This window comes from Rhea americana, unplaced genomic scaffold (assembly GCF_003343005.1).
Source record: "Rhea americana isolate MKP2758 unplaced genomic scaffold, rheAme1 scaffold_37, whole genome shotgun sequence".
Taxonomy (NCBI): domain Eukaryota; kingdom Metazoa; phylum Chordata; class Aves; order Rheiformes; family Rheidae; genus Rhea; species Rhea americana.
Window position 1 is genome coordinate 1,997,418 of NW_028186501.1, and position 24,419 is coordinate 2,021,836.

Here is a 24,419-nt window from a genome sequence, read left to right on the forward strand (position 1 = left end):
CATGAACCAGATTATTATCACTGCCTACAAAAATAAAAGGAAACTGTGCATTTCAAGGTCATTGACAAAAATATTTCAGTGAAGTTGGCTGTTTGGCTTAGCGGTTTGAAGAGATGATGTGCAGTTTTGAGTAAATGTATTCTTGTCCCATAATGAGCAGCAGCTCAACACTGAAAAGAGAAGAGAAAATAAAGCCCTATGCAAATGCATTTGAGTTTTCTCCTGCCAGAGCATGGCCGAGATTTCAATTTAGCCTAGCCTAGCTGGAGCCTATTTTAAAATCCCGAACAGTGGTGCTGCCTGTTGCCTAGAAACATCTTCCAAGCCTCGGGGCGCTCTCATGCTAATCATAGCCATCGGCAGGCTTTGTTTCCTTTCCAAAATGTCACACAGACTTGTGTTTTGTGTTTTTTGTTTGCTTGGTTTTGTGTTTATCATTTAAAATAATAATTAAAAAAAACACAGTGCAACTATCAAACCCAGTGACTGTCTGTGAGAACAGTTTGCTTTGCTGTCTCTGCATTGCAGTGATGGTAACTGGTATTTTGAGCCCTGTAACATGRTTGGGAGGGGCAAGAGAGGGAAAAGAAGTTGGAGTTGAGTGGCCGGGACTGAGAGCTTCAAGGAGCCTCACGTGAGCTCCTCTAACACGGCTCCTGAGCCAGGCAGAGGCTTGGGAGCCTCCTGGTCCTCGTGACACTCCTCCTAGTCTCTGCADAAGTGCAACTTCGGTCCTCGTGATGGTCCTCCTAGTCTCCCTAAGAGTGCACTTTGAGGCTTCTATGTTTTTTAAGCCCTTTTAGAGCTATTTGGTGTTTGTGTAAACTCTTCGCCTCAGCAAAACCTTAATTGACTCAGTGTCTCCCGCAGGAAAACTTTAAATGATGGCTATTTCCGCTTAGTTAATGAGAAGGATCGATCCTTATGGAATGAAATAAAATTGATTGCAAGAGCCCGGTTACAATTCGATTGTGCTTCTGTCCAGGGAGTCCCATGGGAGAACGCTGGCCTGATTTCATCGGAAAGTTGATAACAAATGCTAATTAGGACAGCCAAAAAAAAAATTGTTTCATGCATAGTAACTGTCTCGACTATTTACAAGTTGTGATTTAAATCATTTATTTTACAAAACTGAGAATATTTGTTCATTCAAAGATGGCAGAATTAAAGGGAGCTTAAGATGCAGTTGAATACGTTCGTATTTTTAGGGTCTTGTTGCAGGCATAAACAGATATGCGAAGCGTATCTCTATTTCTTTTTTTATTTTCCTCATGGGAAATTAAGTTCCCAACTTCCTCTCCCTCCTGGGAATTAAAGTTCAGCAGCCAGCTATGCTTCTGTAGTCTCATGTTCTTAGTAATGGCCAGTAAGGCCAAACTGGGGGGGACAGACAGAAGAACCTGAGCCAAATGAAAGGTAGATGCTTTCTCCATCCCCTTCTTTCCCTGGGTACTGATGATTAAGAAACACAGGCTTACTCACCAAAGAAACCATGAGGGTAAATGAATCACACTGAAGTCATGCATCTGCTTCTCCCTGGAAGGCTAAAGGTATGTTGGAGGCAGTTTGTGAGCACGGGGGTCTCCCTTGGTTTGGACCGTGTTGTTCAGCTGTGCAGAGAGGTGGCCAAATCTGATGAAACAGCTGTGCAAATCCACTCTCCTGTTCTTAACCACTAGAAGCAGAAATGACCTATTCTCTTGATTCCTGTCATTTGGATTTTATGGATGATCTAGTCTGCCTTTCTGTATAACACAGGGCATAAATCCTCTTCCCACCCCCAGTCATCCTCCAGCTGCACTTGACCTGGTTATCCCGAACAAGTTTGATCCTTTTACATCCTGCGCCCAGGCTGGGCTTGTCTGGGTCAGTCTTTTCTTCTCCCTTTGCTGTGCAGCAGAGCAGGTCTGGCTCTGCCTGCTCCTTGCTCGGCGTTGTTGGCTGATGGTGTGTGGCAGGRATGAGCAATGTAGCCATCCTTCTGCAAGGACTGATAGGACTGCAGCATTGCTGGTAACTGTGTCTTGTGAAGTCCCAGGGACAAATTTGGTTCCTGCCAAGACAAACTTGAGCTGAAAGAGGTGTGAGTACCTGCAACAGATTGCAGGGGAGAGCCTGGGTGAGCTGTTGGAGAAGGGGCCTGTGGGGAGCCCATCTGCCTGGTGCAGGAGCTCCTGCACGTGTGCCCTGGGAGCCCTGTGTCCATGGGCTGTGGGTTTGTGCTCGTCCCTTTTCATGGTGCGAGCRTTTGGCCTTTTCCTTCTGTGGGAGCTGATGAGRTTTTTCTTTTTCTTTTTCTTTTCTTTTACTTTTCTTTTTTCTGAAGGCCATCACAGGAGGGTGAAGTTGAGARCAGACCCATTCTAGCTGCCCAGACTGGTACTTCCTTGCATGTCAGCCCCTTTCTGATTTGTGATAGGAGGTGTCTCAGACTTTGCCTCTTGTTCTTTGGATATTTATCATCTTAATTTTTAAATGAGGTTTCTAGTACAGGTAATCGGGTCCATCCTTCCGTTGGGGAGGGAGGAGGCGGCAGGAGGGGTGAAGCACATGGAGGAGGCAGGAACAGGAACAGCAGAGGCACGGTTGAAACCACCGTGGTCGCAGATGGTAAAGCCAGAGGGTTCCTTTGGCTCTCCATGCACCGACACCCCTGGAAGTGTGGCTGAACAAAGCAAAAATGCTTATGGCAATTGCRAAAGAAAAAAGATCAAGTACTCAGAGGAAAATGCAGATTCTGTCTAGTTGAATTCAGTGCTGGAGGATTTAAGAAAATAAAATGGAGGAGGAGGAGGAGAAATTAGTGATAAAACACATGGTGGTGGTTTCCTTTGTTAATCTCTCCCAGCTGCATGAAGYTGGAGCTCCTGCTAATGTTTTCTTTCCTTTGTAGCTGATAGCTTGGTTCTGGCTCTAAGATAATTTCCTGTTAAGATCAACATTTCTCTTTTCTGTTGCCAGTGGCTGCCAAAGTGTTTGAGATGTGGCATTTCAGAAGGGGTGAGCTCGCATGGTGGTGCTAGGGTTTGCCTAGGTGGTTCTGCAGAACCCAGGGAGGGTGGTTATTTCTTGGACTTGGTGGTTCCTGTTATACCTCCATGCACTAACTGCTAACTAATGTTCTGTCTTTACCAGAACGAAGAGAAGAGGAACCTTGCCCTGGGGGGCCATGTTGGATTTGACAGTCTCCCCGATCAGCTGGTCAGCAAGTCTGTCACGCAAGGCTTCAGCTTCAACATCCTCTGCGTGGGTGAGCACAGTATTCTGCAAATAGACRTGGGCTGAACCAATGATGCCCTGAGGTTGGGACTAGGATCTGTGATGTGTCCTGCTGTGACACAGGCCTCAACAGTGACTAAGCAAATCAGAAATAACTTAATTCTTCAAAAATACCTATTGATTTTGATGAGCTTGAGATCTCTGGGCTTTGATATTTGAGTTGTGACTAGTGATTTTTGGACACTCATTGCCCAAAATTAGGAAGAGTTTTGGTAAAGGTTCTAATATAGCTACTTTCTGCTTTATGTGAGGAAGAGGGAGGGTAACATGTGTGAGACTGCAGCTCTGCAAGTGAGCAGAGCTACAAGTGCAGGCAGGAAAATGCAGAGAGAGGGAGAGAGGTTGAATGGTCTCAGTTCTCGGCCCTGACGAAGGATGAGGAAACCAAGTSACTGAGCCTCATGGGTCACACCAGGAGAGCTGCTGTAGCTAGTGAGGTATTGCTCACCTCCTTGACCGTAATAGCTTTGCAATAGGAAGAGTGAAGGGACGAGTGTATGTGGCAAGTTAAATATTTCCCTTTGCAAATGGGGGTAGCTGATGTGAGCTACTTTTTGGTGTTTGGTGTCTGCGTAGATGCAAATGGTGGCCATGTGTTAGCTGACTGGTGCAAGTGGTAACTTGATCGTTTCTGAACATAAGCCTGTACCCTAAGGCTAGAGGTGGGTGGTGAGTACCTGAGCTGTGCCTGGTTGGTGCTTTCTGAGAAACTTGAGGACAAGCGGGTCAACAGGCTTGAAATAAGACCATCTCTGTGCTAGGAAAGAGAGCGTGTGGGAAAGTTCCAGTTTGTATTGATTATGAAGTATTTGTCTTGAGGATTGTCAGAAGRTACAAGAGGCAGACTTTAAAATAATTCCATTATATCCTTTTCTTTATATTTTGGTATTGGCAAGATTTAGCARGTGATGCTGGCTAGAGTACTAGAAACTAATTCCTTGCAGTGATGAGATGTACATTACTTTTTACTTTGGCTGATTCTTGTTTTTCATATGAAGTCCTAAGTATTGTAATCTGCTAGACCAGTAGAAATACTTCCAGATATATAAGTTTTCTACCTGGCATTCATTCTGCCTGAACAGAATATGGCTTTCTATAGATTGCATGGTGAAATCCTGATATTTTAGATGCTTGTACATAAGTTGGTTTTGCATATCTAAACCACAAGTAAAACCATATGTGAAATCAAAGTGTAACCTCCAGCACTTACAGGCTCCCTTTTCAGGAGAAGGGTAATTGCACCTCTGACTGGTGCCRTTCTTGGGGACACCAGAATGGATAGTACTGCGTTTTCATTTGACCGTACAATGTGTGAAATATTGGAAGATATTATGGTATTTTTTTGGACAACAGGGAAAAAAAAAACACTTTGTACTACTGTTTGCCAGCTCCTGTTCTCAACTGTGTCCAAAACTGAATAGGAGAATGTGGCTTATATCAGTAAAGTTCTCCATATGACTCTTCTTTCAGACAAATGTAGATCACCAGGCTGTTTTTATCTTATTGCATGATACTTAACCGCAGCTGGTAGGACACAGTGTATGCCTCTGCCCTGTTCTGAGCACCATGTGGTATTTATTTTTTGGTGAAGAGCAGAATCTGCTGTGCTTGAAGATGGGGGAGGGGGGGAACAAATCCTTGGTAGCTGGCATGGCAGTACTCTCAAATAGAAACTTGCTCGTCTTCCTGTTTTCCAATCTATGTGTCTGTTGTAGCCTCTGAGGAGTGCTATGCGAGCTTCTAAGAGYCCGGTGAGGGGGCCATGGTCAGCTGAGTAGTAGTGGCTGTTTGTAGGAAATATGCAGGAAGCAGAAGGCTGTTTTCTGTATTTTGTTTGTCTTCACTCCCTTGGCCAATGGGGCTGTATTTAATAAATGAGAGGTTTAAATGGGGCCCCTTGTAGGCCAATCTGGAAAATATCAGTTTCATTTACTTACCAGGAGCAGCAGTTCAAAGCCTTTCTGGCTCACAGACAGCCTGTAAGCCAAGTATTCTGGGAGACAACTTGGTTGGTGATGCATCCCAGGTGTCCTTCAGTGGCAGAGGAATGGGGGCCTATAGACAGAAAACTTCCTAATCTCACCTCTGTCTGTTCTTGGAGGAACATACCAAGGTTGACTCTGTGGTCCTTATTTGACTCCACATTCTCTGCCTCTGCGTATCTTAGAGGYTCAACTTGGCAGAAGTTTTTCCTGCCACCAGAAGGACGAAGACGCCTTGGAAGGGCCTGCTCTAGTGCTCCAGGAAAATATTTTCCCCTAGACAATTTTCTTGTGTTTCCTTGGTCTATGTGGCATGAAGAGTCATGGGACAACAGGGATGAAGAAAGGAATGAAGCAGAAATACTTAAGAGAAGCTCCAGAAATCAAGAGCATTGTGAGATGAAACCAGCTATGTTGCAAGCACCATCACCTCTGGGCTGGGTTGCAAGATCTCCCTGTGCAGCTGGAACCCTTCAAAACACAGCAGCACTCTTGCTCTTTGTCAGACAACCTTTGTCTCGCTAAGGTTTTTTGGATGCCCGCCAGCTCGCGTCTGATATGAAGGAAGAGTTTCCTGCTCGTCCCCTCCTGTTCAGCTGGTTCTCCTTGCTGCACAGGTTCCCGATGGCCTTAATGGCACGGAGACAGGATTTCCCACCTCCTGCTGTCTGTGACATGTGTCTGTGCKACGGGGCTGCCTTGAACAGTTTGTATATGCGGAGGCAGATCTCAGCGGCTTACTGAGTGCCTTGTGTTGGAGCTTTCTTTGAGCTTGAAATAAAGAAAACTTCTACCTAGTGCTAACTGGCGTGTGTTTCCTATCAGGCTGCCTACCATAAAGAGCTTCCTTTCCGCCTGGGGCTTGCCAGGCTGTGTGTTAAGTTTTGTGTGTGCACACAGCTTTGTCTTTTTGCTTGATCTTGCACCACATTTTATTTCCCTAGTGCCCTGACCGACATTTTCTCCAAACTGCACCCTTTGATAGGGCCCATATTTCCCTGTGGCAGGAGAGCAAGAGGGCAGTGGAAACGGCTTCAGCCCTGCTGCTGGGGGCACAGCTGTGCTTTACAGARAGAAGTGCAAGAGAGCTGCAGAGCTGACTTGGCGCTTACAGAGGAATGGGAGGCTTTAGCCCTTTGATGCTTGTTAATGGCACATGTGGACTACAGGAATAGGACTGTAAAAGAGGAACAGGCTGCTTTAAGGCTTCCAGGCAGACCAAAGTTCAGCTGCCCAGTGGGATTGTGAAACCTTCATCCAGCATCTATGCAACTGTGGAAAGGATATTTTCAGTCTGGTGGCAAGTGGTCCTGGCAGGTTTGGAGCAGTCTGCCTGTTCCTCTGCACACAGTGAAAGAGGTGCTCAGATTCCCACTTCACRTGGGGTCTTCTCTCTCCAAGAGGATAAGTTCCCAGAGACTTTGGCAAGATAAAGCAGAGAGAGAAGGTGGTAAAGAAACCTGTGAAAACGCACACAGAGAAGAGTGAAAAGAAATCTTGCTGGCAGAATTTCCTACCCTTTCCGAAGTACACCGACCGCCTGTCACTTTGCACTGATTTGCAGTATTACTGGAGCTATTGCTCTGGGACAGCAAACAACTGAGCCAAAAAGTCCTTGTYAGTAGAAGCAGTTGAGTTTTACTCCATCTGGTCTGAAGATTCAAAAGACTCTGCTAAATTGTGCTCTCCCCAGCTTCTCTGGTGTAGGATCCCAGGCAAAGTCAGAGTAAGCAGAGAGCAAAATAGTGTTTTACTTTGGCCTCACATCCTCAGTGAGGATCATACACCAAAGTGCTTTGTGTTAGCTTTGCATTAAGCATGGGAGGCCTTAAAGAATGCTGTTACCTTTACGATTATATCTGTCTAGCTGCAGGGGATTTTATATATATATTTTAAAAATATTTATAATAATAYAATAATACCAACCTTTCACAATGTAATTTAGTTTTGCTCTGTAATTAATGCTCTTTGAAGTACCTGTGACAAATTCTTGCTGCCATGAATTGACTCCTCCTCCTTAGGTGAGACCGGCATTGGGAAATCCACCCTAATGAATACACTCTTCAACACCACGTTTGAGACGGAGGAAGCCAGTCATTATGARAGCGCAGTTCGCTTGCGGCCGCGGACCTACGACCTGCAAGAGAGCAACGTTCACCTGAAATTAACAATTGTGGATGCAGTTGGATTCGGAGACCAGATAAATAAAGACGAAAGGCAGGTCACGTGCCGTCTGCTGGGCATTTCGGGCTGGTCTCTGGTGCTTAGGCATGAACTGTTTGTAGCTTTGCTGGCAGTRTTGCAGAAGAAGAGTCTGTGTTTCTGTGAACATGGTGTCCGCGTGGGGTGGCTCTGGTGCTGGGGACTGCGAGTAGGAGTTGGGTGGGAGCTGCACAGAGGTGGGGAGGTCACAGGAGGTCTTTTTAGCAGGGAATGGTGTCTTCTAGGACCACAAGCAGTTAACTAGCTGTCCTCAGTGCAGGGTGGGAATCATTTGTTCTAACAGTGATTGGCTTCTCTGGAGCTGTCTCATTTAATCACACAGACATCTTGTTCAAGTCCCASGTAAAGGCTTTTGAGGACTCCAGGGTTCTCTCCTTGGTCATTTTGCCTTGCTGCAGCCAGATGGCTCACCCCTGAAATGTGGGCAAAGTCTGATCTTTGGAAATAGTCATCTTTCCATGCTGCAGCTTCACTGTCATTAGGCCTTGCAGTACAGTGTCAGGAAATTCCAGCAACCTTTGGATTGTAAGGTCTGTGTGTAAATGTCACACTACTCCTTTTGGAAGGCTAAATTATTTATGCCTATTCTAACTATTTTTTTAAAAATGATACCATGATATGTCTAGGAGAATTCATTTAACCTTAAAACTGTTTAATCTTGARTTCCAGTATTTGGGTTGCTAATGGCATATTTTTAGTTACAGGCCGATTGTTGAGTACATTGATACGCAGTTTGAAAACTATTTACAAGAAGAGCTGAAAATCCGTCGTTCTCTCTTCAACTATCATGACACAAGGATTCATGTCTGCCTGTACTTCATCACTCCAACTGGACACTCGCTCAAGTCCTTGGACCTGGTTACAATGAAGAAGCTGGATAGCAAGGTAGGGAGTTGGAGGCTGAGATCATCCTTTTTGGTAGCAGTGATGCTTCTGTTAATACTGGTTGTTGTGTGGAAGGCTCTGTTCCTTCTGTGTAAGTATCAGACTGTTCCCTGCACAGCAGTTGAGCAGCTCTTAAGATTCCAATGAAAGTCTGCCCTGATTGCTGCTGAGGTTCTGTGCATGTTTTCTCAGTGTCTTTCCTGAAAATTTTCGCATGAAAAACCTATTTTCAAACTAGCTATGTAAAGTCTTTTTAGAGTGTCTGTTGCTGTAATGACCTTTTCCAGATTAGTCCTGTTCCTCAGAGCCTTCARCTGCATCTTTGTTAGCTCTTATTTGCAGATATGCAGGTGGGGATGAGTTTCAGTCCTACAGTTTTATTTTGGAAACTGCAGAGCCACCTCTACTGTCATGACCCATCTTTGGGGCAGGGCACTGAGAATGACTGAAGCAGTACACTTCCCAAGGTGGTGACCTACATAAAAGAGATGAGGGCTGACGTGAAGTTGGCTGTGCATGCTGGTGCATAAGGAGTGCGTGAGCTGTTACTGCTGTGTGAGAACCAGCCTGCTCTGGTGTTTGGGAGATCATAGTATCTTCCGAAAATGTAAATATGGCAGGAAACTCTCAAGGTCATAGGGATCCTAAAAAAAGGGTCAGTGAGAGAGGTCTTGCTGGGGATTGTTTCTCTGTGCGTAAGCCATTGCTGCCTTAGGGGGCAGTGGGTTATTTAACTAGCTGACTGCTGACATTTGTGCAGCTTGGAGGACGTTTCTGACACACTTCTGATTATTCTAGTTGGCTTCCAGGGAGCTGGAGGCAGGCTTCAAAGGTCACTAACTTCAAAGGATGYTAACAGCATCCTCTCTACTATCTTGCCTGTCTTAACAGGAATTTCTTATCTTGAAGAGCAGTRTTTTAGCAGCAAGATGGTTCCTTTCAGACTGGCAGATGCTCATCAGTTTGCAACTAGTCTTATGTGAGGRGCAAGCAAGGCAGCTGAGACCCTGCAGGATCCCCTGCTTCTTTCTTTGCTTCTTGTCCACACCAGCCCTGTTGGATTGCTTGGCTGGTAGAATTCCCCCCTTGCGAGTCCCCTGCTGCTGACCCTTACCACCCGGGGAAGTCGGCCTCCTTTTACTTGGCTTCTCTCCAGAATAGGCACTGGCTTCCCGTTGCAGTGGCCTGTTTGTAACCATGGTGGCTGTTACACTGACTTCATCAGGCATCTGAAAACTTTCCCTTAATAAACTCTGGCTCTTGGCRTAGTGCCAGCATTACATGTTCTCAGAAATATGTTTGGAAGAAAGCTTTTGCATGATTCCCCTTGGTGCTGGTGGTCTGACAAAGCTTTCCTCTTCCTTTCCTTCTGCATTCCCTGCTTTTCAGATCCTCCCCATGGCTGCCTTTAATGTGGTCCTTGGATAATACCAAAGTAAATCCTTTGTACTTGTGCAGAGATGGGAACTTTGTGCACGCACAAGCTTTTTTGTATTTCTAAACTTCCACTTGAATAGTCATCTCTAAAGTCATTTTATCCTTTTGATTTCTTCTCTTCTTTTTAACCACACTGTAAGAACATCTTGGATTTCATGGTGTGTTGGCCTAGCATCCTGTAGGTGTAGGATGTACCTATAAATGAATAAACAAATGGAGACCATTGATCGTGTGTGTGTGTGTGTGTGTGTGTGTGTGTGTGTGTGTTAGGGGGGTTATGTGGCTTTTCTCCATTGGTTCATCCCAGAACTTCAAGGTACTTTCCAGGCGTTTCTTAAAGATCTTTTCAAGACTGTGCTGTGCTCCTTAACTGAACATGTTTGTGCTTGGAGACCAGTGCATATGCAGCATGACATGGGGCTTATGCAAAGCCCAGTCAGCTCTGAATCTCCATCTCAGTATCAGACTAGGGACACACAAGGGGTGACCGTGTTTCAGCRGAGATGTAAGGTGCACTGACCCATATCTGCAGCCCTGTGAGCACACCTGACCCTGGCTTTTTTTTGGGAGGCTTTAGCCTGTCAGTKACCCCTGTTTTACAGTTGACAAATGTGATCTAGAAGTGCAAAAGGTATTAAAAAAAAAAAAAAAAGGCAATGCTTTGCTTTATGCTGTGCTGGCTTCTGTTCTGAGACTAGTTTAACAGGGGGGTTGTAGAAACCTGGTCCAGCAGTATCTTTGCTGTGCCACACTGGTGGCATCGTCTCAGGTGTCAGGCAGACTTTTAAATCTATGTCATAAGTTCAGTAATGAATCTTGCCTTAAGTGTGAATTTTTACAAAATCCCTTTGAGGTAAAGCTRTTTTTTAAACAAAGTCTTCCATCATGCTGTAATGCAATGTTTGTTTGGCTGAGCTTGTGAACAGCTGCTATCTAGAGTACTTAATTGCATCCAGAAACATCTTCTGAACTGGGTTCTAGGTAAATAAAGGATGGCTGGCCGTTAAATGGGAAATATGTATGACCTAACAGGGATTGGTTTTCCATAGGGTGTAACTTGGGAAAAAGAGAGGATAAGGTAAGATAAWTTCCCTCGGTACTAGATTTGTTAATTTAAAATGCAGCCCTGCCCTGGAAAGTGGCCGTGTAACTGTGCTGTCATGGGCATCCTGGGGCTCGCTGTGTGTTGTCCCTGGGTGGTTTCCCATCAGCGTGTGCTGTTTACAAGCTGCTGCTAATTGCTTTCCCTCTGTGAACTGAAACATCCTAGGTGGGTCACTGGCCAGAGGGGATTCTTCAGGCCAGTTCATGCCTCTCCTGCTTTGTTTCCAAGGTACAATTTGCAGTACTTCTGCATTGGTTGGTTTTACCAGGACTAGCATTTGGGAGCATTTGGAGATGGAGGGGGGGGGGAGAGAAATCTGGTTGTATTTCCAGGGATGAAAATGCATATCATCTTATTTACCAACTGACTTCTTTGAGCACGTTCTGTCAAGTCTTATTTTTTGAAATGAGAAACAACTCAGTGGTTAGAATGAATTGAGAAGAGTTGTGTTTTATATGTACAACTATATGTGTGTGTGTAAGTTCACTTTCTTGCCCAACAACCTGAAGCATGTATGTCCTCTGGTCATAATTCTAGCTCCAGCAAAGACTTCCAGCACATAAAGGCTGACTTTTTATGAGGATACTGCATGCCTATCAGATTCAGTGGGATAACAACCTARTGGTTAGCTTCATTGCTTTATTGCCAGATCTTTAAATGGAGAATGATGCTTTTCTGCCATGAGATGTAAGAATATTGCTCTAGGATTTTTGCCTGCTACTCAGGGTAAACTTTATTGATGAAGAAGTAGGAGTGGAGATTAAACCCCTCCCAGTTCTAGCATTATTTCCATTGCACTGGCTTTTTAAAAYGTGTTCAGAAAGGAGAGGAGGTGGTGACTTTCATTCTGTAATTAAATTGTGTGCGAGTTTGTTGGGCACTAATGCAACGTGCCGTAAATTGTAGCTGTTTGTGGAGGTGGGTTTGTGGAAGCTGCTTTAGGAGAGGAGGGTACAGATAAGCAGTTCAGGTCAAGTTAGGAGCATTTCATATCTCTTGTTTCTAAACTTTACAGTCCTTTTATAATAAAGATATGAGCTAATTCTAGACCTGGATGGATTTTAGGTGCTTAAAATCAGAGAATGGAAAAAACACAATATTTGAAGAAGAAAAAAAGATATTTATATGATGCTCTTGAGTACCACTTGTTAATGATAACACTCCAGCTTGTAGATTTCCAAGGCATATATGAAACCAAACGAAAAAAATAATTAAAAAAATTAAGGACTTTATAAAGGGAAAAGAGAAGGTGAAGGATACAGATGTATCTCCCACCTTTCACCCAGATGTACCAAAAGACTCATCAGTCCTGGAAAGCTGGAAATAAGCTGCAAAAAGGTGGTACGGTCAGCATAGCTGGATTCCTGATAGATTTCTGTTTTATCTCTCTCTTCCTTTTTAGAGCAGCTGCACATATTTTTACCAGGTGCCAAGAAAAGACAGAAGAATCCAGGACAAATTCAGCTGAAAAATTGGAGCCTATTAAGATTTTTGGCTGTTAGCTAATTGTTGGCATTTGTGTTGGTTTTGACCACTGATTACTGGATGTGCAACACCTTGGAAAGCTCTTTTGGGTCTTGAATTCTGTGATAGTCAATTCTGTCTTGCCTTTTCAAAGCACGAGGACCTCGTTAAAAGGGACTTGAGCCAACCTTGGTTTGCACCTTCTCTGAGCAATGCCAGGGCCTAGGAAAGCACGTGGAAGAAGCAGCTGTGACCTCAGAGCCTGCTTCCTCCTCTGCTGCTAGGAGGGACATGCTGAACTGCCAGGTTGTGCCCCTYGCTGTAAGCAGAGCTGCTTTTTGGAAGAGGAGGGCTTCCTGCGCTTGCCAGCTGGCTGAGCTCCTTTGATGCCTCTGAAGGTAAAGAGCAAGCCTGTTCTGGGTGAGGAGACCCTYGTGCTCCCTTCAGCAATGCTGAGTCCTGACCTGGTTCCTAGGTCTTATCTTTCCTATAGGGGCGTTAGGAAAGGTGGGAGGAGTGGAAGGGAGGACGCAGCTAGCTCAGCTGAAAAGGGACTCAGATCACCTCTTTTGTCAGCATCTGGTGAGAATGCTGGTGCCTTTCTCCGTGTAGATGCCTCTCCCAAGCAGGTCCTCTCTTTGCCTCAGGCTGACTTCTCTTTTGTGTTGGATAGTGGCTCCAAGCTTCCCCTGTCCATTGGTAGCGCAGCTGTCGAAGATGTCTACCTGTGATCATGGCCTTTTGTCCCTTAGAAATGAGGACATCCACCTGCTAAGGAGTGGAGCAAGGCCATCAGACCTTGTTCTGTGTGGGTTTTTTGATCTGTGATAAAAGAGGCCGGATCTACGGCTGAGAAAAACAAGGAATTTATGCTCTCAATGCCTGTGTAACAAGGCAATATTGCTTCATTTTATGCAGGAGGCTCTTTGGGCCCGTACCTGCAAAATTCTTCAGGTGCCTCTCTCCCAGGAGGAGTCTGAAACCATTAGCATAGCTGCCAGCTAGCTCTAGGGCATCCGGAAATTGTACCTGAAGGAGGACTTGAACTGCCTGCTGCCAGTGGCCTGGCCAGTGCTGGGCTTGCCTGCTGTGTGAGCCGTGGGGCTGGGGCGAGAGGGAGGTCGCAGGCCAAGCCCGGGCTATCTGGGAGGCAGCCTGGCATTGCTCACTTGCACGAGTGCAACTGTTGCTGTACTYATGTAGGCAGGAAATACGATTCGGAGGCAACAGGCAAATCAAGATGCTTTTCTTTTGGAAAGAGTAAATGYTCTTCTGCTTAGTGAGCACTAAACCAGAGCACTGAAAAGCAAGAGGTACGGAAAAACACTGAGSTACAAAGAGAGCTTGAGCTGGGAAAGCAAGCTCATTTATTTTAATGGGCACCCATTGGAGACCAAATGGCTGTTATGAATTTCAGCTCTGTAGGACAAAAAATGTTGGCTGTAGGGGAACATTAGATGACAAATCGGGCTTTCCCCTCATTTGCCCGAGTTCTTGAGTTTTCCTGCTATGGATCTGGACATCGCTCAGGCAGCCAAGTGTTGTTTTTGTTGTTTGTTTAAGCAGTGGCTAGCAGTTTTGCACTTGACCTTTCTGGGCATAGCAGCGTGGTTCCTGTGACGRGTGCTGCTCTCCAGCAGGCCTTTCCGGTAGCCGAGATGCTGCACTCCTGGCCCACCAGAGTCGGAGGCAGGCTGCAGGCTCTCTCTCTCCCAAAGAACGTGCATGTTTCTACTGCCTCCTCCTGTGCGGCTCTGGGAGGGAAGAGGGCTTTCCTGCCCTGCCTGAGTGCTCCCCAGTCCTTGGATGCAGTCCCCGGTGAGCAGTATCCCTCCTGATGGATGCAGGCTGTGAGCTCGGACGCGGTGAGCAGTTTTTGTGTCTTGTGACCGCTGATGCAAAACCAAAGCCGAGCAACAATAGCSTGAAAACAAATCTCCTACCAGCTCTGTGGTGTCCTGCACCTTTCCCTGGTGGTTCATGTAATCTGCACAGCATGCACGAGCCGTGATTCTCGCGGCAAGGCATGGGGAGTGCTCAGAAAGGCTCTGCAGCTGCTGTGAAAGTGTCTGAGACATCCGTGCTCTTTCTTTTTAAGCATGAGAAGGCTTCGCATCATGCTGCAGTGTTTCATCCTTGCACTTGTCTTCTCAAACAGCCTTTCAGCACAGGCTGYGGATTTGGAAAGGTGACAGCTCGAGAGGTGACAGTTATAGTGTCTTCGCCTCAGTTGAAGCGTATAACAAAATACATAGGTGAGAGCAGAAGCTTTGATCTATTCATTGTGTATGTTTATTGCAGGGCGTTTGTCTTCAGTTTGTCTGGAAGTCTCGCAGCCAAATTATAATCCTGGAAAACTCTTCCCTCTAGTGTTCAGCTGGYTTGTGCTGCGGCTCACAGGCAAAAAGTAGCACCTTCGTCTGGCAAAGCAGCCACCCTGGCAGGGCCCAGGCCATCGGGGTAGCACCCAGCCTGYGTCAAAACTGCCTGCAGAGCTGCTTACCTGGCTGTGTTGCTCACCTGGCTGTTTTTCCCTTCCTCCTTCTGTAGGTGAACATCATCCCAATCATTGCCAAAGCAGACACCATCTCCAAGAGCGAGTTGCACAAGTTTAAGATAAAGATAATGAGCGAGCTGGTCAGTAATGGTGTGCAGATCTACCAGTTCCCCACAGATGAYGAAGCTGTTGCTGAGATCAACTCCGTGATGAATGTGAGTAGCGCTGCCAGTTGCATTGCCTCCAGAAGTTGTAACAGATTAAACTGCTGCACAAAAATGCATTTGAAAGGCAAGTTTTCCTTGGGATTGTCTAGACACTAAATCTGTTTGAAAGTTGAGCTGTGGATCTGGCAGATGCCTAAGGCTGCTGCATACAGAATTAATTAAAATATGACTCTTGTTTAATCTCTCTGAGATCCCTGGAGACACTCAGCTTGGCTCTAATATTTATTTTATTTAATTTTTTAAAAATACTTTCTTCTAAAATTAATTCTCTCTACTTCTAGGCTACTTCTCATTTGAGGAGGGAGAAACTTTGAATGAGAAATGTGTAGTTAGGCTGTATTTTAGCTTTCTGATTTAAGGAAGCTAAGCAGAGAGGACCTAATGTAAATAAAGAAAAATTGTTAGACTGTGTTTTGCCTCTTTAAAATTTGAAGATCAAATTCAGACCTGGTTTAAGCATCTGAAAAACGCTTTCAATTTTTAGAATTTGTTCCTGTCTCTCAAACTGTCCCTATCTCTCAAATTAGCTACTAGAATAGAAACAGCTGAAATGACTTTGTGTTGACTTTTTAAATACAAAATGGCTTTTTCATTAAAATGAATGTTTTCTTGCATAACTTCTTCTGATTAAATGCTTTGGTTTTTCTTTCAACCTCTTGTTTTTCTGTTTTTGTTTTTTTAAAAAAAACCTTTCAATAGCTAGTTGTTTTTGGGTCAGCTGGGTATATGCTTTCACTCTGATAGTTCTTACTAGTTGAATTCATAGGCTGTGAAAAATCTCGAGGATACAAGTTGTGTGCATTAGGGAGAAAAATGGAAACCACGTTTGCTTATTTTCTCTGTCAAAATATTTTTGGCTGCTCCTCCACCAGTTCCACACTTCGGAGTTTGTTTCCTCCTAAGTGCTAAGGGTTTTGTCYGTCTCGCCCTGCTGAACTCGGCGGGAGACGGAACGAAGCGTGTCGTGCAGCCGGAGCAGTGGCATGGGTGGGCGCGCGCCTGGGATGGGGCCGTTTGGAGGAGGGGAAGGCAGGCTCTCCGCAGYGGCCGTGGCAGTTCCTGGTCCGTGGCCTCCCGCTGCCGCTGCGGAGGAAAGCAGCGATGATGTGAAGGAGGAATGGAGAGTAAAGCATGTGTTCCTAATTGAAGTTTGCCTTGCAGCAAGGTGGCAGGGCTTTGGGGAAGGGGGAGCTTTCCAGATGAAGAAATGTTCAGACATTTCTGCCTGCACTGGAAGACTGGGAGGGAGCAGTAAGTTGTATTTGTGAACCTTGCAGACACGCTGGAAGAGCCACGCGCCCGCTCCACTGGCTCCTTTCCTGTGCTGAACAAAGCTGAGGACGTTGCCTTGAGGACGATGCCCTATTTCCTATCTGTGCTTGATGCTTTGCAGTCTTACAGAGCAACGGGCACATGTTGTATCCTGCAGATGTCCCATCCGATGCCCACGCACAAATTGCTGTGCCAAGGGCTGTTTATGGATGTCTTTGCTTGTGCTCTCCGCAAGGCAGCGTGTGCCCAGTCTTGATGTGTGCAGAGACTGTAGCTTCAAGAACAACCTGACACACAGATAGAGGGAGATCCGTGAGGATCACGACTTTCCTACAGTACTTCCCTGTCCCGTTCAGTTGCAAAGAGCGAGCTGCTTGCTGCGCTGTGGCCCCGTGCTGCTGCCTGCCGCAGTATCCCAGTCCACAGCAGAGACTCTGCGTGCCCATTCGGGGCTTCGGAGGGAAGGTGGTGGTCAAGCAGGTTCTGTGCCTGGGGAAGAGGAGCTGGTGGTGGGGCTGATACCCGAGAGCAATCAGCCCCTGCCCTGAGGCTCTATGTTGATTGTGTTTCAGGCTCACCTGCCCTTTGCCGTGGTTGGCAGCACGGAGGAGGTGAAAGTTGGGAACAAGCTGGTGAGAGCTCGGCAGTACCCGTGGGGCGTGGTGCAAGGTGAGGCTCTGCACCCGGCCGCCAACTTCCCGCTGCGCGCGCGTGCGTGGGCTCACGCCCTCTCCACCTGTGCAGGTGTGCAAAGGTGTCCTGCAGGTGCAGAAGTGCCTGTCTGCAGGGCAGCTTCGTAACCTGGGCCCTTCGGCCCTGTTGCTTCTTGCTGGATTTGTGCTGGAGCAGGAATCTTTTCCTGAAACATCCATTTCTGCGTTTTCCTCAGTGGGGACACGGTGGGAGCACTGTCCCTCCCCACTCTGCTCTGTGCGCCCCGTGGCCTGGTGTGAAACCCAGCCCCTTGCTCAGCACCACAGTAAGACACCGAGTCCTGTGCAGCCCTTTGCGGGCTGGCCCGTCTTTCCTCTGAATTCCCATCGTCACCAGTGTCTTGGATAGGTTGCTGGGGGCGCTGTGCAGATTCCCAGTGTCAACAGGGCAGCCCCTGCATCCAGAAGGCTTCTGTTACCTTTGCCTTGCGTTCAGGCCCCTGGGAGGGGAATCTGGAGTTATTCCGTACGTGCGTTTGTGCTCCTTCCCTCTTGTGTGCAGCTGGCTAACTTTTCACTTTGATTCAATCAGTTGAGAATGAAAGTCACTGTGACTTTGTGAAACTGAGAGAAATGCTGATTCGAGTCAACATGGAAGATCTTCGGGAGCAGACTCACACCCGCCACTATGAGCTGTACCGGAGGTGCAAGCTGGAGGAGATGGGGTTCAAGGACACAGATCCAGACAGCCAGCCATTCAGGTGAGTGGCCTGCATGTTCAGCAGCAGTTTTAGCAACAGTTGGGTATTGACTCCTGAAGAAAATGGGAGGTTTGGAGGCCGTACCTCTGATGCTGGGCTGCCATATACTATCACTGGTTTTGAACTTTGCATCTGGCTTTGGTGTCATTGCCTCCTTGTCTGTTTGTCTTTAAGCAGCACAGACAGGCATGTGTTTCCCTATCCCTAAGTCACTGGTGTCCAAAGAGTCTGGATTTKGTTTGCTTTCTTACCTAGCCTCCAAGAAACGTACGAGACCAAAAGAAAGGAATTCTTGGGCGAGCTCCAGCGGAAAGAGGAAGAAATGAGACAAATGTTTGTTAACAAAGTCAAGGAGACGGAGGCAGAGCTGAAAGAGAAGGAGAGAGAGGTGGGTGTGCCAAAAACCTGTGAGAAGAGCCCAAAATATACAGTCAGCCATAGGATCTGGGTCTAGGCAATGTACAAATCCTCTAAAGCACGTGCAGATGTYGAGCAGATCTTGTTAGCCAAAGCACAAACATGCACCTTCCCTGGCTCAGAGGAGGGGACACAGGGTAATGTTTTGAAAAGAGCCTTGCTKATTTGAGTGCCTCTGAAACAATCATCTTCCCCTTCGCGCAACGCGTGCGAGGCAAGGCCGCTTGATCAGTGGAAGGCAGTGCAGAATGTCTCGGTGAGCGGTTATATCAACTTAATCTTTGAAGACTTAATGGACAATGGAATAAACGGGGCAGCTAGGCTGGATTCCTCAAGCACAGTGATGTGAAGCCATGGGCAGCTGTCATGACTGGGAATAGGCTGACCCTCCTCAAAYCAGGGAGGAATGGGAGGACCTGCAGTGTCCCCAGCCCCATGGCAGGGCTGAGAACTGAGCTGAGGTTCTCTGTACCCTGTCTAGGGCTCACTTTTTTCATGCTTTGATATGTGGTGACAGACAGAGCTGAATTTGTGTCTTCACTGCTTTGGTGAAGTGGCCACAGCTGTTGCATGTTGCTGAGGCCCTGACTATCTGGTGTCCCGTTAGCTAGGTKGGATCTCTAGCGTGGTGGGGATGTGTGTGGGATCTGTGATTGCACTCCCAAGGGAGCAGGGCTGAGGGAGTGCAGCCTGGCAGGTGTAGTGGATGTGATAATCAGAGAGCCTGTCTCCTACCAGCTGCATGAGAAATTTGAGCACTTAAAGAGGATACACCAGGAGGAGAAGAGGAAGGTGGAGGAGAAGAGGAGGGAGCTGGAGGAAGAAATGAATGCCTTCAACAGGCGGAAAGTAGCAGTGGAAACCTTGCAGTCCCAATCTTTGCAGGCTACCTCACAGCAGCCACTGAAGAAGGACAAAGACAAGAAAAAGTAAGTGATCTAACTCAAATCATTCTCCTCTGCCACTGGGTGYGTTTTCAGCTGCTTTTTTCAATTGCTTGGACAGCAACTGGAAAAGTGGATTTTAGAGTCCTGTTAGTGCCACTCTTCTGAATCTCTGCCTAAAGGAAGGGAGCGATGGGGCCATCCTGTGCCCAAAAGCTGTGGTGTCTGTAAGTGGGCTTCTCAATTCTGGGCTGTTCTCCAGAAGCTGAGAGTCTGGTGATACTTGTTCTTGCCTGTGTGATAGCCAGCTCAAGGGTCTGCAGGAATGATTTGCTTCTGGAGGCAGATGGGAAGGTGGCTAGAAGTARGCTGCATCTTCTCCCCAGCAGAGAGAAGTGGGGGACTGTCTTAACAGTTTTCATGTCTGCTAGGTGTGGTCCCCTGCTGTGCACTGCCTTATGTGTCCTGTAGCTTTTAGGGGCCTCTTTGTAGAATTACTTTATTTTTTAGAGGCAGAGCTATGAAGAAGGAAACAAGGCAGTTTAGGATGACAATACCTTGGAGATTCATTGGGGCTCTATGTGAAATAGCACTCTGAGATACAGCTCTGCTCATTCTGAATTGCTGAGAAAGTTGCTTTCCTCTAAATGAGGAATTATTTTCTTAGCTTGCTGCAAGTAGCATCCTAACTGAGGTTGCGGAGGCCAGTAGGACTGTGGAGCAAGGGTATGTAAATAATACTCTTTCAGCTACCTGGTTGTGTAATGATAGAGCAGGAACAGGGAAAACGGCTTTAAAAAAGGTGAGGGAGGACAATCCACCTTCTATTCAAGTCAGTCTTCAAAAACCACTTGTTTAGGAACAATTTAGAAAGTGAACCATCATGCAGACTAGTAACTGTTATTCTAGCAAGGGTTTTTTTGTTCCTTCTCCTTGTACAAAGAAACTTAAATGTTCAGATTACCATCTATCAAATCCAGAACAGCTTGTGGCAATGCTGTCTGATCATTTTAATGATGAAAAGAAAAAGAACATCAAAAGCAATAACACCCTGGGTTTGCTCTTGACAGCAGTGTTTGGCATCATGTTGCTGATGAGATCTTGAGCTCTGTCATTTCTCTGAAGTGAACTGTAGTACCGGAGCAGCTTGTTCTGTGTACTGACATGCCAGTGATTTGTTTCTTCCTATGGGAGATAACAGTATGTATTTTACATATTTGCTTGGAATGTAAATATGTTGATGTTAAATACAATAYCAAAACACCCTTATCTCCACATCTGTCAACATGCACAGAATCCAAAATGGGTTGTAAAATATTGTGCTGAAGATAGGAGTTATTCCTGTTAAATTCACRTGCAAATTAGGGGCTGGATACTGAGGCAGCCTGGGGCCTGGATCCGCTTTGCAGAATGTGAGTGTGCCGAATTGCAAGCTTTAACGTGAGCGAGTGATGCAGGGCAMTGGGACTTTTCAGCAGCGATGCGCTAAACGTGCGCTGGCCAGGCAGAAACGTTACAGCTTCCTGTCCGCTCCGTCTCTCGCAACAGAAACAGGTTTCCTGCGCTTCGCTGGTCTTAGTCTACCTGCAGATGCAATTCCAAGCACCTCTCYGGTTCTGGGCTGTGGCACTTGATTAGAGCTGGCCACAGTCCCAAATGGGACCGTGAAAAGGCAACGGTGGGCAGTGCATTAAGGGAGAGGATGGACCAGAGCTCTGCGTGGTGATACGTTCTTCGGTGCCGCGGTGGGAGGGTGGGAGGCTCTTCAGATCCTGAGCCCTGTCGAGGAGGGCAGCTCTCAGACTCCTGTTACGAGGAGTGAAACAATAGAGTAAGGCAAGAAGGTGCTTTGGGGCTGGGTTTCTGTATGAMACTGGCTGTTGAGACCACTGTGAGGAAATAAAAATGCAGCCAGTTACAAATGTGGCATTCGGGGGTTTCTGCTCAAGCAAGATAACCAAATTCATAACCAGAAAATTTGGGGACTGCTCTTCTTGCCTTGCGTTGCCAGTGGCTTGTCTTCCCAGGCCTCTCTTCCTTTGGGAAAGATCAAGAAGTGCCGGGGGAGTCTGGTGGTGCCTGTGAGCACGAGAGGATGAAGCAGGAGCACGGTCCTAGCCCGTCCCACCCGCTGTGCTCCCAGGAGCTTGGCTTTGCGCTGACCTTGCCGATCGCGTTGATGCTGGCCGGACGCGCAGGCTTACCGGCGAGCGAGGCATCGCCGTCCTCGCTGGCCTCCCTAACGGGATGCTTCGGCAGCGCCGCGCGGGAAACCGCCCGGCGTTTGGGTGGTTTTAGCAGGCGGCAAACTGACCGCTGCCGGAAGGGTGGCAGAGCAGGCGGTGGTGGCCCAGCACCCGCAGCCCGGCGCGCCGGGGGCTTCCCGGGAGGCCGGGCAGAGCGTGGAGGCAGCCGCCCCCGGCCGGTGCTTTACAGACCTGATCGTGCCCTTAGCGTGCGGGGGGCGCGGGAGGGAGCCGGGCTCGCAGCGGGGCGGCTGCTCTGCACCGCCGCACCGGCACGGCGCGGCGGGGTTTGCACCCCGCGCGGGCGTGTAAATGCAGGCAGCAGGAGTAAAGACAGGGGTGTTTGGTGGGGAGGTAATTTCTCACRTTTTGAGCTTTAAAAAGGTAGCTGAATTTCTTATCTCATGTTTCAGCATAGGAATTTCAGTAGTAGCTTGTTTTCTTTTTAGGAAAAACCAAGCTACTACTAAAATAAAGTCAAAAAGGGAGATGGAAGCATTGCAGGGGCTGAGGGGGGTAATGTGGTTGCTGAGGCTGTCCACTGTGCAGGCTGTTGCCGGAGGGCTTGTGCTGCATGGTGGCAGCCTGCCCTGCTTGGAGGGTCTCCAGAGGCCAGGGAGGCTTCAGGTGCCTTCGGTGCGTGGCTTTTTTTTTGTTGTTTTTGTTTTAACGTTTCACTACATTCTGCTTTTGTTTAATTTTCATAACTTTAATTCATGCTTTTTTGTTTTGTTTTGTTTCTTTCAGTTAATCACACACAGACTTTCAGGCCAAGAGTGGACTTGGTACTGTCATGTGTTGTTGCTTGCGTTTCCCACCTTGTGATCCTTCTGTCATAACAGTGTGTGAGTGGACCAAAGTGAAAGAGAAAATGAGCATCTTCCATGGTGGCAGTGTAACGACTTGCTGTTAACTTATCAGTAGGTTTTAAGGAAGTACACTTACCATATAACYTTTTTCTTTTTGTTTAAACAAAGTCAACTAATCCCAAAAGCGAGGAGAAGTTTTGTTCTAAACCTAGTGATTAAGYAACTGTGTATAAAGTGACCATAACTGTCTGAACTCCTCTTGCCACCAGCTGCATCCTTGCTTTCTAGATTACTTTTTACTRGCTAAGGTGAGTGCTTGAGATGGGGCTCAGCCTTCCCCCCGCCCCGCATAGACCTTCCCTGTACGTGCACAGTTCTGGGGAGTGGTCTGAGGAATGCTGAAACGTTTATTTTTTCTAACAAAACTTTTGATTTGAGTGGGTGAAAAACCTCGTGCTTAGAACTTCTGCCCTGGGAATCATAGTCCGAGTAACCTTCATTCCAGCAATTATATATTTTAATCCTGAATTTCTCTAAACACTTTTTGTCATGTATAATATATAKAGAGAGAATGGTTAATAAAATTCATGTGACAATGTTTTGATTTTTCTTTACAGCTAAAGTAGAACACTTAATWAGGAAGATTTTTCATAAGTTTGTTGTATAATGTGGAACTGCAGGATTTGTGTAACTTCACTTGTCATTTACCAGTGTGCTTTACTGTTGTGGAAACACTATTTAATCGGTCRTCTTTACTTTTAGATTGTTCGAAACAAGCAAAAAATGGCATCTGTAAACATGTGCCTAACAAGGAGAGTCTCCAGATATTGAGAACTATGCATGATATTTATGCTGAWGCCCTATGTTCCTCTTAGAAGGTGTTTTCTTTAATGCTTTTGTCATGTAGAGCCATGTTTTCCTGGGCAGCTGAGCTTGCAGGAATAATTAAGATCAATATTACTTTTTTCCACTCAAACCATTCTGTGGTGAAGCAGGACAATAACTTGATAGAGCTTCACTAGCTGTGTTGTTAAGGAAAAATAGGTAGACCCAATTTTATCAGATAGTAGGCTAAAAGAAAGCAAATATATTAGTGCCCACATAGTGTGTTTATAGTTCATAAAAACACTGGCTGGCTAAGTGTTAGTTGTGAGTGTGTGCATTTTTATTTACTTATTAATGTTATAAGACTTCTCTTTTTAAATATTTGTCTTTAAGCTAATACGTTAGCAAATTCCTTATTTGACTTTTAAATAGAGGTGCACAGCTTTGCATCTGAGCCTTTACAGGTCTGTTTGAAGGCAGCATTTTGCTGGATTATGAGGTTCTATAACTTGCATATCTCATTAAAGCAGCTCTTTTTCTTTTCTTTTTTTTTTAATATATACTCAGGTGTTGAACTGTTTCATATGGACATTAGCCTTTTATATGGATATACTGAAAATCATGTCAGTGTTGCTTGATACTTGTATGGAAGAACCTCATGAAAATGTCACAGGTACCTTTTAGAACAGACCGTTTTTAAAAGAGTAAAAAATTATGCGCACTTAAGAGTCTGCTGAAAGCTGAACACTTAATTTTTAAGGCTGTGCCTCAAAGCTAGATATATTATAAAGAGTAATTGTCAGTTGTTATGGGAGTTAATGCGTTCTTCTAAGAGAAGCATACAAGGAACACAAGGTCCTGTTACGTGCAAGAAGACAATGCAAATTCCCCAGGGAATAAAGCCCGCTCGCACGGCGRACGAGGAGCCTGATTTTGATTCTTACTCATGAAAAACTCTGGTGCACTAACTGCATGAGTAAGCAACACTACTTGGTTCCTCGCTGTCCTTCTCACAGGCCAACATTGCAGAAGGCAGGAATAAAATCCCAGGCGGTGATACTGTGCGTGCAAACGGCTGCCTCGCCAGTCGAGTCTGCAGTCAATAGCTTTCTCCTGATCTCATGCTGCTGCCAGCAACATCTATGCAATTGGTTTCTTTCTGACTTGGCTCATCAGAGATTATTGTTTTTTTTTTYCCCCCACTAGAATAGCTGGTAGTTAAAAGTAATGATAGCCATGAAAGAGTAAATTTAAACTTCAAAATCCATGGGCATTGTGGAGAAATTTCCAGCTATTTCTGATGAAGACATTCAGAATGTATGTAACTATTTTAATGATGACTATTATATATATGTTGACTTTGTTGTGATGGATATCCTTTTTCCCATGTAGTTCTTTGTTGACCTTAACTTCATTATGGCCACTCAGCTCCTTAGAGCAGTTAACATCCTAA

The 24,419-nt window shown here is 46.1% G+C and overlaps 1 protein-coding gene across 1 annotated transcript; it reads left to right on the forward strand.

Annotated features, from left to right (window-relative positions):
* The first annotated feature begins 2,550 nt into the window (after positions 1-2,550).
* Positions 2,551-22,739, forward strand: SEPTIN8 (septin 8). Its single transcript, XM_085312665.1, has 10 exons — positions 2,551-2,610; positions 3,136-3,250; positions 7,283-7,478; positions 8,183-8,369; positions 14,926-15,087; positions 16,944-17,040; positions 17,617-17,785; positions 18,041-18,173; positions 18,941-19,131; positions 22,080-22,739. The coding sequence occupies exons 1-10, from the start codon at positions 2,551-2,553 to the stop codon at positions 22,081-22,083; spliced, it is 1,314 nt and encodes a 437-aa protein (XP_085168791.1). The 3' UTR covers positions 22,084-22,739.
* The last annotated feature ends 1,680 nt before the right edge of the window (positions 22,740-24,419 follow it).